This window comes from Falco naumanni, chromosome 2 (assembly GCF_017639655.2).
Source record: "Falco naumanni isolate bFalNau1 chromosome 2, bFalNau1.pat, whole genome shotgun sequence".
Lineage (NCBI taxonomy): Eukaryota > Metazoa > Chordata > Aves > Falconiformes > Falconidae > Falco > Falco naumanni.
In genome coordinates this window covers 5,304,664-5,321,755 of record NC_054055.1, presented here as the reverse complement: position 1 = coordinate 5,321,755, position 17,092 = coordinate 5,304,664, and the positions used below count along the sequence as shown (strand labels likewise).

General features: G+C 40.0%; 2 protein-coding genes across 3 annotated transcripts in view; one reads left to right on the top strand and one right to left on the bottom strand.

Annotated features, from left to right (window-relative positions):
* CLNS1A (chloride nucleotide-sensitive channel 1A) overlaps positions 1–657 on the top strand; it is an 11,946-nt gene extending 11,289 nt beyond the window's left edge. For both annotated transcript variants that reach the window (XM_040583440.1, XM_040583438.1), the window contains exon 7: positions 17–657. The gene's annotated coding sequence lies outside the window, so the exon portion shown is untranslated. The remainder of the gene's footprint in view (positions 1–16) is intronic.
* Positions 184–17,092, bottom strand: AQP11 (aquaporin 11). Its single transcript, XM_040583437.1, has 3 exons — positions 15,916–17,092; positions 10,416–10,532; positions 184–4,259 (listed from the first exon to the last, which is right to left on the bottom strand). Exons 1-3 carry the CDS (start codon positions 16,508–16,510, stop codon positions 4,207–4,209), a joined length of 765 nt encoding a protein of 254 aa, XP_040439371.1. The 5' UTR covers positions 16,511–17,092; the 3' UTR covers positions 184–4,206.

The window sequence follows — 17,092 nt, the reverse complement described above, 5'->3', positions numbered from 1 at the left end:
GTCTTGTATCTTTCAGATTCCTCTTGTGGCACTTCCAGAATAAGCTGTAAAACTGAAGGCATTGCAGTGACTATCGGGAGTTAACCTTTCTTTTAATGACCTAAGCTTAGACATCTAGGTCTGTAAATGCTTTTGTAGATTTTGAAACAGGACATTTGTGACCACTGTGGGGTTGTTTTAAAAAAAAAAAAAACAAACAAAAAAACAACCAACCAACCCAATAAAACCTCTTGCATCTAACACTTGAATGGGGCTAATCGGGGTCGTTTCAAAGAAGTCTTTGTGGGAATTCTAGGACTTTGGAAATAAAGCTGTAAGTAGAACAGAATTTTAGATTGTCCTAGAATTTTCCATATTTTTGTACCTGTTCACTGAGTCGGTAGAGTAGAGTGGAAATAGAAATGTTACAAAGTTCGACTAAAATGAGTTAGGGTTGGCAAAGGATTAAAAGCAAAGCTGCATTTAATGCCCCTCAAGTAATGGCTTTATCACTTCAGTGCTATCCCTTTCATTTCTCTGAGAGCAGAGTTTGGGTGGTAGAAGAGGTGGAATAAAAGTCTGTAAAGTCCTGAAGAAAGAGAGCTGTTTTGTGTCTTTGTATTAAATGTTAACAACATTGTTAAATAAACTAAGAAATTTTTTTGTATCTCACACCAACCCTGTGTCGCAGTTCTCAGTCCTTTACTTTAGCAGGCAGCCAGCAATTCTGAGCTGATGTCCCTTGAGTTTTAGCACTCACTTCTGTAACAACAACAAAACTCTGGTGAAGCCATTTTCATCATTTACTTAGATGTGAGAGTAAAAGGGCAGACCACTTGCAGAGTCCACCTGTAAGACAGAATTAGTCTGACACATCCCAGACTTAGGAACCCAGCTTTAGATTGCCGGGAGCTTAGTCCTGCTGGAGCTTTTACAGTTTCATATCTGCATGGTGGTGTTTTTGCCATGGGGCAATTTTTTTTTTTTTTTCTATATGATGAAGTTTCTTTACCTGTGCTCTTGGAGTCATATTGAGTGATCCTGCCCTGCTTAGCATGCTGGGATATGGTTTGGTTTCAAGGTATGTGAAAATTATAACCACTTTTAAATATTCTTTAAGAATGCCAGTCAAATTAGGGATGGTTTAATAGTGTTGTCAGCTATTGACATTGCTGAATAAATCAGGCATTCAGCATGTTACGTAACAAAGCAGTCTACTAGAATGTCTTTACTAGCCCCTTTTTATATATATGTATATATTTATGTAAATGTATGCATGGTTTTGTTAGGGATACGGAATAACAAAGCAGGGTACAGAGTGGTGCTTTAATTTCTGCACTGGGATTTGGAGAATCACTATTCATTGTTAAAACAGGCTGGGGGTTGGGTTTTTGCTGGTTTTTTTCAGTGTAAATCTTAAGTTGTTGGGAGTGTGGTCTTTGTTGTTTTTCGTAGACTCCGTTACAAACCCTGGCAGCTGGGCACAGTTAACCCACGGGCCGCTGGACTGTATGCAGCGCCTCTCAGTATTCTCGTGCTCTGAGCAGCAGGAAGCTCCAGAGGGAGAATTTGTTTTGTACTTATGAAGAGCTCCAGCAGATATTTTATGATGCTTCCAGGCAAATCAGTAGAGCAAAATTGATTTTGGTGAGATAGAAACAAACCCAGATGAGCCTTGAAGGTAGTGTTGAGGAGTGTTTTGTTTGGATCAACAAGTTTTAATAAAACTCTGTATTCAAGCTATGTGTAAGTGTTCTGGGGAACAGTTAGACTTCATAAGTAGTATTCATTACTTTGAATGTAAAATACTAATTTTTGTCTGTACTACTCAAAATAGTTAAGCTCTTCAGTTCCTGAGTTAATTTTATTTTTCATTCTTTCTGCTACTTTTTGTTTTTTTGCTTTTGTTTTGCCTTAATTTAGTCAATTTAAGGCTTGTTTATTTATTAGTGATTTTACTTTTACATTCTACTTCCAGTGGCTATGAACAGCAACTACTTGTTGATCACCCAGATTTGTACCAGTCTTTTTTAACCTATATGTCAGGCTAAAACTATGTAGACACACAGAAGTCAGATCTGACCTCTGCTTTACGGACTTTGCTTTTGCAGGCTGTTGGAAATGATGTTCAAGTAGGGCCTCTAACCTGACAAACCTTGGCTGCCTGTAGGTTTATATCTCTGCTTTCTGTTTTCCCTGGCCGCCTGTTTTTATTCCCTTTGAGGTTTATTTGTGAGACTTTTACCCTGTGGGCCTCATGGGCTCAAAGGAGACATGCAAATCAGTTCATTATGTAAGGCTCAATTCCTTAAGAAATGAGGCTAAAATCTGGACTTGAGTACGCTAGTAAAGGCGAAGTCCCAGGGAGGGGGAAAAAAGAAAGGTATGGATCACTTCAAAAATAGGTAAAAGGGATAAAAAGCAGGAAAGCAGGAAAGTGGCAGGTAGAAGCCTCCCAAAGCATGTTTTAGAAGCAGTACATGGTATAAAAATATGTATTTTTCAGAGGTCTCTTGCATCAGGTTTCTATTCTAGCAGCCCTCTGTGGCAGACTTATAACTAAGCAGGTGAATGTAAAACCAGCTAAAGGTTTGTGACTTACCAGGCTCACAGTGTGGTGGCGCGTAGTCCTTGCTGTGAAGAATTTTACCAAAGATACGATTCTTTAGTAGGCCTACTCACACTGCTATCAAAGAGCTGCTGAACGATAACCTAGCGGTTCTAGTTCTCATGAGTGTATTAGCAAGCTCCTTTTTTTTTTTTGTTCTTTTTTAATTTTAATGACCAAATACAGGGTCATGGATAAGACACTCTTGTATGAAAAGCACAAACAGTTTATTTCATTTTGGAATATAAGGTACCTTGCAAAATTAAAAGGTTTTATTGGAACAGAAAATTACCTGTAAATATTTACTTTCCAAACTTCTGCAAAAAAGATAGCTGACAACAGTAGCTGTTCTAGACTTGGTTCATGATTTTACTGTAGCCCCCCCCGCCCCGGTCTGATTCTCTCCCTTTCTCTTAAAAAATGGTCTGCACAGTGACTTGGGTAATGAGTCAAGGGGCCAGCTACTGAGATTGCTAGAAATTGTTAGAAATTGTAGAACTTGTTAACCATCTCTCCTTTTAAACCCATAGCCAAAAAGTGAAAAACTGAATTTAGTCTTAAATTTGAAAAATATATTTTGGCATATATAAAAATCAGGGTGCATCCAGAAGAATAAACCTCATACTAGAAACAGAACTTCAGAGGGTAGTACCTATTGGTGGTGTTCTCAGCTGAGGCTATAAAGGGCATGTTTGTGTATGTAGCTTTCCTGTGGTTTTAGCTCTTTTATTTATTCTCCTATATTGCATATTCATTTATTTCAAGAAAAATATCTGATAAGAGTTACATAAAATCAAGGACAAACAAAGTTTCACATGATTCTTCCTTATTTACTGTGTCTATTTTACTATATGAAGAGGCAGCAGTTATCTCAGATAAAGCAGTTGGTGGTTTGCTTTTTTTCCTAAAATGCCTTTTTATGTGTGTCTGCAGAATTTTATGGTACTTTACTACTGCTCCTTCCAACCAGGATAAACATTCAACAGACTAGTGGGACAGGATGGGGCAAAGCCTTCCCGCAAGGAAGTGAGATGTTACTTACTTGGACTTGGGTATTGTTAAAACAACGCTGCTCCTACAGACTTTTAACTTTGGTGTAGGCTACATCTAGAATAGAGCTGTGGAGGCTTTTCTAGGAGTACTGTAGCCTCTCTTCCTTTTAGAGGCATGTATATTGCAAGTAGGAATATGATGAGGTCAATGTAAGAATGAAATCTTCAGCTCCTTTTTTGCAGGTGCCTTCTATGGGGAAAAAAACCCAATAAAATCAAACCTTGAAAGGACTGGGTATTTCTCTAAAATTAGTTTTGCATGCTGTTGTAATAAAGGTCAGCAAGTGGCACTTATGGCTAAAGTGACAAAGTTTTGGTGTTTTAAGTCCTTCACATTCATATGGCTTAACTGAAACTGTTGGCAGATATTTTCAAAATCCCAATGTGCTAATACAAAATAAGTATTTGAATACAAAGTTGTAAGTCAAATATTTCAAACATGAAATCTGAAAATACAACTGAAAGATGGCATGAAAGTCCATTTCAACAGTTTTCTGAAAGCTTCATGTCTGCAGGTGTTGAAAGTATTTTCTAATGCAGTCCTGATAGATTTCAGAATTCGGTATCTCAGGATATCCGAGGAAGGATTTCATCCCATATAAAAGCCACAAGTATTGTACCTGAAAAGAGAAATTCCAGAAAGGACCTTTATTTGTTTGTGAGAAGGACACGGTACTGGTACAGAAAATAAACATTATGTTCAAGTATTTGAGTGTTTTTAGACAATGCAATACAGCAGGGATTGTCTCTAGACCCTCTTGATAGAAAATTCTCATTTTTCTGCAATCTACTTCTTGCAAACAATGTTTTTTTCACAAAGAAAGCTTCAACAGACCATGCAAGTGATACTTAGGAGTTAATGCTTTTCTTTGTATATTTAATGTTTTAATTCTGATCTGTACAAGCCAAGCCAACAGTGGAGCAGTTTGATCAGGTGAATCCAACGCGTGCACCTTCCTGTGGCTGTGTCAGGCCTGTCTTTGTAAATGACATGTAAATGACTGAACCAGCAGCTAAACCTCCATTCCTCAGCCAACAGCCTAGCAGTCTGTTTTGATAGCCACACCTATTTTAGCCATTGCAAGTAGGTATAGGATAGTGGGGTTTGTGTTTTGGCGTTTTTTTGGATAATTCTAGTACAGGGTTTATTCCAAAGCTGAAAAATAGTAAAGTTAGAGACTATGTTCTTCATGAGAACTGTAAGAATATCTCAAGTTGGAATGGGCCCATCAGAATCATTGAGTCTAAAGACGGGCACCTAAATACAGTTTAAGACCTTTTCCCCACCCCCCACCCCTTTCCTGGAAAAAATCAGTATATTGTTTCAGAAATGAAGAGTGTTCTGGTTGACAGCATTCCTCACGCATAGCTTGTATTTTATGAAGCTTCCTAGATCACAGAAACGCTTATTCGAAGGGATTCTCTCTAGTCTCCCATGCAGTGCAGGACTATTGCCCACCCTCCATAGGTCACCACGCGTGGCTTTGTCTAGCGCAGTCCAAAACCTCTGCAGACTGATTGTAGCACTTCTCCAGTAACTTGTTTCAATGTTGCTGCAGCCCTTCTCTGAAGGTTTCCCTGGGGTTGCACCTATGAACATCCCTGGCCACAGCGTGTGGCCTTGCTGTTACGTTGTCTGCCAATAAAAACAGTTACTCTGTCATCCTTGTAACTACTTCTCAAGTAATGCTTGAATGCTCTTAAAATACCCCTTTCACCTCATTTCACATCAGCCTAGAGGATCGGTTCTGTCAACCTCCCCTCACAGATCAGGTACTCCAGGCCCTTCACCATCTTAGTAGTCCTCCGCTGACTGGATCCTCTGTTTTCTCCACATTGCTCTTGAACTGGGGGACTCCAGACCAGACATGTTCCAGATGCCACCTCACAAGCACTGAGTAGAGGGAGACACTAATGTCCCATGATGTGCTGACACCAATGTGCTGAGTTGTGTGGCTTGTTTTACTTGCAGAGAGAACAAACTATTGTGAACAAACTTATATCCAGGACACTGTTAAACATGCTGAGGAATATCAACTCCAGTACTGACACCAGCACACTCTGCATGTTATTGGCCATCAGCCAGATGCCAACCCGTCAATTACTACCTTCTGAGGTCAGCGGTTTGGCCAATTTTTATTCCATCTAACAATCTTTTTGCGTGACCCCTAGTTCTTTGACTTTGAACCAAGAATGCTGTGGGAGATGGTGTCAAAAGCCTTACTAAAGTGAAGGTATACTATGTATGCTGCTCCCCACTCATTCCACAGACGTTTGTTTTATTGTGGAAGACAATCAAGCTGGCCAAGTGTGGCTTGCCCTGGCTAAATCTGTGCTGACTGATTACCGTTGTTTTTACATTGTTGGAAATGGATTCCAAGGCTAGATACTTCACCATCTTCCCAGTGACTGAGGTGCAACAAACCATCTTGTTGTTACCTGGCTTCTCTTCCTCCTCCTTAAGAGCAGGCGTAGTATTAGCACATTTCCAGTTGTCAGGATCTCCTCCAGCTGCTGTAACTTCTCATAAATGATGGACAATGACTGCATCAGCCAACTCTACCTGCATTTTTAGATGACTCCCAGTAGAACCAATGGATTGGCATTCATTGAGCTTCTCTATGTTGGTCCTACCCTGTGGCTCCCTTGCTATTTATTGCCTTCCTTCTGAAACCTTCCACAGAGGTTTGGGAGCAAATTTTTCTTGGGAAGACTGAGGGGAAAAAAAGACATGGAGTATCCCAACCCTTTCCATGTCATCCATCACTAGGTTGTCTCTCCCACCTGCCCGTAGACCTGCATTTTCTGTGGACTTTTTTTCTTTTTTGTGATTAGCGTATTTGTAACTCTGTATGTCCCTAGTCTTAGTTCCAGTTGAGTCTCGGTTCCAGCTTAGCTTTGACCTTCCTGATTCTGTTCCTACATGTCTGTGCAAAGCTTTTACACTCCTCCCTTGCTGCCTGTCCCTCTTTTGCCTTCTTAAGTACTCGCCTTTGTTCATAGGGAAGCTTCTTGTCTAGTCAGCAGGGAAAGGCTTTGTGTCAAAATTCCCAGTCTAACTACATGACAGCTTGTTCCTGCACATCAAAACATTACTGAGCTCTCAATAAGCTTTATTGAAAGATCACTTTTCCATGGGATACTTCTCCCATTTGTGCCAGCTTCTGAGGGAATTACTACTGACCTAGCAGTTTCCTAAATAAGCAAGTCCAAAGTCTGAACAGCTCTGCTATTTGCCTTCCTAGTCTTCCTCTGGACCCTGAACTCTTGTGAGAGCTACAACCCAAGTGCCCACATTCACTGCCCATATTTCCATGCTTGTAAGCAGGTCAAGTACAGGATTACCACCCGCTGGCTGTCCAGTATTTGAATTAGACTTGATTAGTGACAGTTTTCTAGGAACTTCTTGGATTCCGTTCACTCGCTATAAGAGTTTTGCTCTTGCCAGATGATGTCTGCATAGTTGAAAACCCCTAGGAGAACCAGGGTCAGGGGGTAGGAGACTTTATAGTGTTAGAAACCTAGCCAGATGCGCTAAGCTGGTACTTGTCCAGAAAAGAGCTTCTCATGTTATCACCCTCATGTCCACTGTCTTGTCACTAGCTCTTCCATTCATAGCTGCCATCTCCTTAGCACTCAAAGAGAAGCATTAGCTTGGTCCCCATCATTACTAATAGTATAATCATGCTTGGACAACTAAACCAAATTCCTTTGGCAGTAAAACAGAAGCAATCTTCGTTCCACCAGTATTTACTGCTTCTGTGTTCACAGTGCAGGATTTAGGCCTGCCTATGCTAAAAGTTTTAGACATTTGCTGACACCTACATTTACTACAGAAGTTAGCTGGTTTAATGATACTGGAGAATCACCTTCACCAAAATGTCAGTGAAGCCATTTGGAAAAATAAATCCTTAACTGCAGTTCCAAGATTATATCCATGGAAGACCATAAGCCACCAGTAGATCTGTTTATCCTGAAAGAAAACTTTCACTTCTTCCTCCTCTTGTGAAGGTGATAATCGATTTTCCTCTTGTTCTTAAGTGTCCTTTCTAAGAAAATTGTTTCAATGTTGACATAAAACAACAGCTATCAGGGTATCCATTGTGTACTGAATGGTCTAAGTCTCCTTGTCCTCATGGGTATTTGCTGTGGCCATAAATGAGATCGTATTGCACTTTGCACAGGCAATTTGAAGTTTCATGGTATGCTAGTCCACAGTTCTGCATATGGTAGTTATTATAGCAAATCACAAAAAACCCTCATAGACTCCTAAAATAATTCCCCAAAATAAGAACAAAGTAATTTAACAATCTGAGATGCTAATGCTGGGAAAAGTGAGACATCAGATTAGCATATCACTACCACTGCCAGTTTCTAGGAAGTCTGAAACAGTATTTGTGCTGACACATGGATTCTGAAAGTAAGTTTTACAACTAAATTTAAAATAGTGCTTTCTTCATCATTTGGTTCAATTTTGAAGGAAAAAATTCTATTCCAATTATTTTCTTATTCTCAAAAAATTTTTTTTCATGTTAAAATAAATAAAGAAAATTTTCATGTTAAATAAAAAAGAAAAATTTCATGTTAGATTTGTAGATCTACACTCCTGTATTCATCAATTCAGTTTTCAAATATAATTATCTCCTCTATAATTGCACCTCAGACACATTATATTTGTTTACAACTCTTGGTTTATAAGACAAGGGCTATATGTATCCATGAAGCGCCCTTGTTTTGTAATGAGATATTTATACTACCAGTGGACTGCTTGGCCCCTCGGGGGATCTGAGGTCTGTAATAAAGTGTTTTGTTACAGTAGTGACACTGCATAAGAAGTGAAATGTCCCGAGTATTTGTACCTGTACAACTACTTGGTCTGGAGTTCCTTTCCCTCATAAATTAAGAAGCAGCATTCAATACATTCTGTATGTATTTTCTACATGTTAATGAAGGATAAACTGCTGATTATGAATTTTCATAGAAATGTAACATTACTCCTTCATCACATTCTAAATTCCTCAACTCATAGTTCCATTTGAGTTAACATCTGCTGATTTTCCTAGTCAAAATCACCCGAAGGCTTTCTGCAAAGCAGTTCTGCAGGATGCGTCTTGCTAAGTAGAACATGGTGTTTCAGAATGCCTCCTGTTTCTTTAGATCACTTGCCAAAATATTAAATCCCAAGTACTTAACTTAGAACTTGGAAAATCTCAAAATGGTTGTCAAGTTGAAATCAGTTAATATACCAGAAAGCTAAACCTGAATTCTGAGAAATACCATGTATTCTGTTAGGACCCAGCTGATGCTCATCAGCTTTGCCCAAGACATTTCTTGAGCTACTGACTGGAACAGTGCATAGGCTTTTATCAAGCTTATTCTATTGTTCAGCCATCCTGTTTGGATATCTAATGTAACAAAATTGCATTAATCTGAATTTTAGTTAAACTAAAAACTTTGTCTTCATTTTTGACTGACTGAGAGTCAATGCAAACAGAACATGCACCCAACATGAACTCAAACAAGAAAAAGTTATTTGTTATAACTGGAGCTCTTTGAGATGTTTCCTGTGTATGTTTTACATACTGTTGTACCTTTATCACTGTTGTACCTTCTAATAGGATTAACAGTCAGGAGAGAATCTGGGATTAGCAGACTGCTTCTTTATATACCCTCTAAGCAGAAAGCTCGAGATTGGTAGGGACTAACTGTAAACTATCAACGGCATTAAGTATTACATGGAGCATTTTCAACTGCACACAACTAGAGGTTAAAATAAATAGCTTCCAAATTAAAACCATAATCTGAGTTAGAAAAAAAATCCAGTTATTAATATTCCTTATTCTTAAACTAAGAACAGATTGTACCAACAGTGACGGGGGGGAAATATAAATGGAAACTGCCTAGTTTAGACACTATGGAGATAAAAAAGTTTTTGATATTTTAAAAGTAATGATTGAGAAAGCCTATTTTAAGCACTTGTTCTAATACCTGTGGGTTGTTTTTTTTTAATTATTCATCCCCATGTTCTTGTATACTGTCACAAAGCCAGACAGAAACTGCAAGCTAACAAGTACGTTTCTCTTTCTGAGGTTAATCAGGCTAATATTTACTTTCAGGTAGCCTCTCCTCCTTTTTAATGTTCTGCTAGGATCTACAAGTGGGCCTTTGGTCAGTGAGAGATTTTGCAGCATACCTCAAACAGGCTGGATTTTAATACCAAGGCATAAAGCCCCCAAAAATAAGCAGCTTCAAAAGGATCATGCTCCAGAGTAAACAGCTGCTGGTTTATAACCAACTAGTTAACCCTAACCTAAACACTAACCTTTTTCCATTTAGAACTGTGTTGTTGCAGTTTTTTGGTAAGCACATTTTCTTGCTCAGAGTGTATCCCAAACGCACCTAGACTTTGAATGTGACATCTAAACTAAACAATTATATAACTGAATATGGTTGTTTCTAAAAAGCTACTTGATCAAACCAGTAGATACTATTTTGTGAATAAAACTGGTGTTTAAAACTCAGGATTAGATGCTTCATTCACAAAGTGTTACAGGTGCTCTACATAGAGCATTAAACAAATTTAAAAATACACAGCCTACGTTTGCAAAATGAAACCATGATTCTGAATTACTTCTACACACGTTATAATTGACTATTTTCTGGATTTTATTTAAAGTAGAAAACGGGCAGGCTATCTAATAAAGAATACCTATTTCCTGATTTTTGAACCATGTACTAAGTAATACTTTTATGTATTTGAGAAAACGTTAACTTACCTAAGGATGGTGCTATCCAATATACTAGTGAGTAACTCAAAAATTTGTCGTAGAAACAATGTGCATGTAATGAAAAAGCCAGTGCTGGGTTAAATATTGCTCCTGTGAGATTTCCACCTGCAAAAAAATGTAAAAAAATATGAAATTAAACCATATTTCTTATTATTTATTTTAAATTAATATTGAAATGCACATACACGATACTACAAGCAACACATACCCTGCAATAAAATAAATTAGCAGAAACCATTTGAACAGGTAAACTCTTCTGAAGTTATTTACCCAATGATATGATTAACAGTTTGACAGTTTTCTAAAATGCTTTAATAAAATATCTGAAGTGTAAGGTATCTGAAGGAGGCTGTAACTTCCTTTATCTCTTTCTAGCAAATATTCTTTGAAGAGATGGTTTTGGCTAGTGTTGAATGTTTCCATTGATAAAACTATAAGCTGTTTTATGAATAGTCTGTATCGGGCTTTGAGAAGAGACAGAAATGACACACAAGTTAGTAAACACATACTGAGCTTTCATTACATCCCCATGTCACATGTAACAAACACGTATGCAAGATAATGGAAAAACCTGTGAAGCATTGTTCTTGCTAAGCTAAATTCTATACTTTCTTATTAGAACAATAATACTATTATATCTATTTATAGAACATAGAGATTTATCATATGGTAATAACTGTGGGGAAAGACTTCACAATCATTCTGTATGTTGTCTGTAGAAAAATAAAAGCAAACACCACTTGACTCTCTTGAAAAAGGGAAGCTTAAAGAAGCCAAGCATCTTTCCTCACCTCTGACTTCAGATGTAAACAAAGTTGCCTAAACATTCTCTAAATAACTAGATCCAATCACATTACACTGTGGGGACTAAACTGTAATTACGCTACAGATGAACCTGGAGGTGTTTTTAATTCTGATGTTTGTTGTTCTTCCCATTGCAATCCTGCAGAAAAAGCATTACTCATAGCAAAATTACCTGTATTTCTGTGCTATTAGTTACTAACCACCCCATATCCGTTTTAGCTATTAATCTATTCCCATAAAATATTACATAGTTGTATCTAGTTTCTTAAAGCTTATTGTTGATTTTTCCCAAATAAACTAGTATGAGCTTCGAACTTACCCTTTGTACAAATACCATGCTGCTGCAGACCCTCATTTGTTAGGAGCATGCAGTCATTTACTGTAAGTTTTAGTAAGGTCTTTGCCATTCTCTTCTTCTGTATTTCTCTTTTTGTATTCTCCTTATTATTTCTTTTACTGTTATTACAGTTTGGGAAGGTTTTAATGTCTGTGGAGCTACTCAGTTTACTCTGGTTTCACACTTGTTCTCAAGAGTGACTCAGATTTACTGTGCAGTTTGTTATTCTGGACACTGACACATTAACAGCTCCATGGTTGCCAGGAAGGCCATCTACAATAATTTACTTTGCTTTAATCTGTTTATGAAGTCACTGCTTCTGCTTTTATACCTACCTAGACACATTTAAGAGTACAATTTCACTCTAAGGATGCAGTTGCTCTTTCTGAACATTAAACATTAGACAGTTTTAACTGCTGTATTTCTTCAATATTCATTACTAGCAACTACTGGAATATCAACGACAGGCCAGGGCCACTAGAATAATCTTATTTGAAAATATTGTTAAAACATCTCAGTCTGTGTACTAGAAAAGATAAATGGTTTTATGGCAAAATAAGTGTAACATCTTTGCTGTTGTACACATAAAAATTAAAAATGTGAAGTGATGTGTGCTCCACATAATGTGTGAGAAAGTAATTTTAACTTTTGAAATTACTAAAGGCAAAACCAAAATTAGGAAGAAACCCACAATTAAAAATACATATGTCATTTTTACCTTGATATGCTAGGCTCAGAAAAATTAATCAATTTCATACAATTCTGACTTCATTGTAATACTTCCTGTAAATGAAAAAGCCCTCAAAAGATGTATTTCCCCCCACCCCCAGTTAAATGTTTTCCCAGAGGAAACATCCAAAAATATTCTTAAAATATTCTTTACCAACATGTGTATGGTCTGCACCCTTAACTTCTGAATTGTTCTCTTAATATGCAAAGACATAATGGTTTTTTCCTTCTGTTTAGTATAAGGAACACTATGAATTCTGTATTGCAGCTTTTGCGTACAGTCTGTACTACTATAAAAATTTGGTCTGTGTAAGGATAAATATAAAAAAAATATTTTTAACTATGAAAAAGTCAAAGAAAAACTAAAGGATAAGTGTGTAATTTTAAAAATACTGTATAATCTAATGTTATTTGTCAAAGTAAGTTGCATGGCACACCTAAGTACTCTTTATGGGGTGCACACAACAGTGACCTATCGACATTTATCTTTTCCAACAACTTTGCTTAGTCAACCATGTAAGTACAATTCAATGTTTTTGAGCCCTGTATGTGTACCAATACATTTAGACAGGTGTAAGCCATAGGGACATGGCTATCCTTCAAAATTGTCCCAAACCAAATTGGAGTAAGAGATATTCTTTACAGTCCCTTTTCGGACAGCAGTCATTCCTCTTACAGGATACAGCTTTCAAACTTGTAATAGAACCTAATTCACTGAATGAAATATGATGTACTATGTATGAGATGTATTTTCTAATGTTTCTGATTGTATCTGTAATAAACATGGGTCCTGAAGTCAGACTTGATTTGTTTTTTAAAATCAGAGTGTAAAAAGAAATCATTAGCATGAATTTTATTTTGTAATGCGCCTTTCTGAGTTCCCTGCTAGAACACTGTATCTATCCAATTGAAGTTTAAAAATCAGTATTTGTAAATTATTCTAAAGTATTTGATATTTTTGTCGGAAAAAGGAAGAATGTTAATGCTAGTTTAGGCAAACTGGTACTTTGCCTAAATTTGTGCTGGTTGCCTAGCCCTTTGGTGCTGGGTGAACAAGAAGGATCCGTTCCTCTTACAGAAGCACTCAAGTTCTTTATGAACAGTCCATGAAGAGGTGCGGAAGGTTTCCTGAGAGTGATCCAGCCCGGCTAAGCTAAGCATCTATCTTCAAAGCCTGTATGTAGACAAGAACTTGACCACTATCTGTAACATCTAATTTGGAAGCTGCTCTTCCTACTGCGTCTACAAAGCGCTGTTTCTCAGACTGGAAGTAGAACAGATGTGGCTGGGGCTATGCCATGAGACCCACAGGATATACTGTGGGTTGTATATATGCACCAGACACAGGTCATGGCCACCTACCAGACCACTCGCTGTTGTTTCAGCACGTGTCAGGAGGCTGTGGGAAGGGGGTCCCAAGCAGCCCTCAAAATGGAGGCGGCAGGAGAATGGAGGATATCCTGGGGAATGTTGGTGTGCAGATGCAGGCAAAGGGAAAGAGGCGGCAAGAAAGGTCTGAGAACCTCTGTGGTATCCTACATGTACCTACCTAGCCTTCCACTGAAAAAGAGATCTGTTAAGTGCAAGCATGTGACTTGATCACAGAAAGAAAGAAGTAGCAGCAGCCTGCTCCCACACTCTTTGTGTACTAGCTCAGTGATAGGAGTCTTGGGGTTTGTGCTTTCTTCTACTTCATGAGGCTTCAGTCCACACCTTAGGAGTGCACAGTAAGCACCAGACTCGTGACTGCTGCAGGAGGAGCGTGGCACTTTCCACCTTTTCTTTTGAAAATGAATGTACAGCAAAGAGTGCAAACCTTAGGAAGCCTGGAGCAGAACGAACAAGAAAGAATTAGATTTTCCCCTATACTACTTAGGTTCAGAATCTGCTTTCTTGAATGCATATGTATTTTTATAGTAGACTCGATTCTGGATTAAAAGAAATGAGAAGAAAAATGTCCAGGTAGCACAGGGTATCACATGATACAGACAGACTGTACATGTGGAAGAGGCCTGGGCACAGCAGGTCTGATGTTTCCCAGAAGTACTCACAGATCGGTTGTACCGGATAGTCATAACAAGTCCAAGTTTACGACAAGGAAGGAGACTTGGTACACAACCCCCTCTCCTGCTAGAAAAAGATATGAGGCCAGCCTGGCCAACAACAATGGGCATGAATTCTTTGTATGAACTAGTGAAGAGAATGTGACACGTATTATTTTATATGACTACTTGCTAAGCAGGAAAAGAATGTTAAGAATCAGGAATCCAGGCTTGTAGAAGAGGGAGGATAATCTTTGGCTACACTTCTACTGAGCAATTCAGAAATATATTTAATGTGCTAAAATGCACTGACACCTTGCCTCTGCCTTCAAAAATTAATTTTAGAAAGTAGTTCACATTGCTAAGTTAATTCTCAAAACTCTCCATGGACTTTAAATCTTACAGAGTCTTAATTAGCTAATTTCAGCTAAACATAATGAGTAAAGTATTTTTTAATAAATACATCTGAAAATTTGACTGTACTGTATTCTACTATATGTTATTATGTTAGAAAGTATAATACAGTTAAACTTTTTGGACAAAACATCAATGACATCCCAGATGTTTGCAGATAAGAGGGTGATCTCCCTCTCCCATAAATGGATTTGATAATTTCCTAGATGACTTGCTGTGTGGTGGGTGCTGTAGCACAAGCAGGGAGTTCTGTAACCATCTCTCTCTCACGTCCCTGAACCCCAAACTACAGAAATCTCCTTCCCAGTACAACCTACTGCAGGGCAGGGCAGTCCTCAAGTGACATAACCACTCTGGCACTTCAACTGGGGACAACAGGGAGCATCAGCAGCCAGCAGAAGTTCAGACTGACTCCCTTCACCTCTTCCCTCCCACTGATCCAGAGAGGCTACGCAGGTGACAGCATCCCAGCTCTGGGAAGCATGAGGTGACAATCAGGCAGAAGCAAGGTCATGGACACACAGGGCATTACAGAAATGTAAGACTCTTGTAAATGCCATGATACAACCAGCACCTAGGTGTTTTTCTTTTTTCAAATTTGGTTTGATGAGGTATTATTTTACCGTTTCTGCATGCATGCTAAAAATAACCATTCCTGCTTCTGATTTAACACAGTTAAATAAACTGCATTGATATGAATTATGCATTATTTAAATGAAGAACTTCCATATTACTGGTCTGGACCCTGCCCTTGCACAGTCAGCATTTTTTTTTTCTGATGCACAGTGGTGCTTTCTCACAATGCCACTTAAAGATCAGACAGCACATTGTATGAAATTTCTCACGCTATATAAACTCAGATTATGAAACCATCCTTCACTGAGATATTTTAACGGTGTTCTGTGATGCTCCTAACCATATTTATTTGTAGATCTGACATAATTTAAAATTTGTAACTCATTTCATTCTTAACCCCACAGCTGCCTGGAAGCTAACCAGGCAAACTTGACATGAACTCTGCATACCTAGGGCCAAAGACTTTTCTTGATGTATTTTTTGTAATCTAAGAAAAATAATTTTGTAACAACACTTTTAAGAAAATAAAAAAGCCTGTTACAACTTTCTTGCAGGAACAGAGAGGGTAAATAGAAAACAGACTAACCTGCATACACGAGCATGGTGATGAGAAGCGCAATCAAATGGACTTTGTATTTGGGATTAACACTTTCCACTCGCAGGATGGTCAGCTGGAAAACGACAGAAAAGAGCAGTTCTATGCAGAACGCCTGCGTCTCTGTAGTCTGCATGGGGTTGCTGCAGCCCTGTGAGAGTGCCTCAAAATGTGGCTCTGCCATCCCCAGGCTCCAGATAAAGTTCATAAACACTCTGGCAAGCACTGCAGCCACGAACTGAGCGGCAATCTTGAGTCCACCCATCTTGACCGATGTCCCACCGCCCCACATCGGCTGCAAGGTACCGCAGGGATTGCATGTGCTGCCGGTCAGAGTCAGGCCGTGCAGGACGGTGAAGCCGTAGGTGAAAGTGAGGGCGGCATGCGGCTTCGGCTCCACATTGCCGAGCAGGCAGAGTTCGTTAGTGCAGGCGCACACCTGGAAGGTGCTAAACATCTCCAAAAGGAAAGTGCAGAGGCGCGGGTGGGCGCGCAGCCGGCGGCGGGTTAGCCTCCTGCACAGCCCCACCGTTACCGTGATGCCGGCCATCAGCAGCAGCGAGGTCCCGGCCCCACCGGCGGCCATGGCGGGAGTTTCAGAGGCCGAAGGACTTGGAGGAGGAGTTCACCCCGGTCCAGCCCCAACACCTACGGGGAAAAAGAAAGCGGGAGAGGGAGGGAAAACGACCACTCCTTCCCATCGAGGTAGGAGCCAGCTTCTGTGGGCACCTGCTCGCAGGCGGAGAGCTCGGACGCTCCCTCCGCCTCTCGGGGAGCAAAGGGCAGGAGAGCCCGGCCTGGCCGGGCTGAGGGCGGGGATCCCTCTCCCCTCCTGCCCCGCCGGGGAAGGGGTGAGGAGAGGGACGGCCTCCCCCTGCGGTGGAAAAGAGGCAGGGGGCGGGGAGAGGGGGGGAAGGGGGCTCTGCTTTCCCTCAGCCCCGCCGCGGCGGGCCGGACGCGCCTCCCGTCTCCCCTCAGCCTGAGAGAAGAGGGGAGAGCTCCCCGCTCCCGCCCACAGGGGTCAGCAGGCGAGCGGGATCCCCGGCCGGTCCGGCCGGTGGCGAGGCCCCTCTGCGGGCAGCCGAAGGCAGTGACAGGCAGAGCCCCGTCCCCGCGGCGGGCTGGGGCGGGGCGGGGCGGCGCTGCTCCCCCCCCCTCCCCCGCCGGG

Bases quoted from the DNA above. Each gene is read 5' to 3' on its own strand.
- AQP11 (XM_040583437.1), bottom strand. From the start codon at position 16,510: ATGGCCGCCGGTGGGGCCGGGACCTCGCTGCTGCTGATGGCCGGCATC. The intron at 10,533-15,915 runs GTTAGTCTGTTT...ATTTTTTTGCAG, and splicing joins CACCATGCTCGTGTATGCAG to GTGGAAATCTCACAGGAGCA. The intron at 4,260-10,415 runs GTAAGTTAACGT...TTCTCTTTTCAG, and splicing joins TTGGATAGCACCATCCTTAG to GTACAATACTTGTGGCTTTT.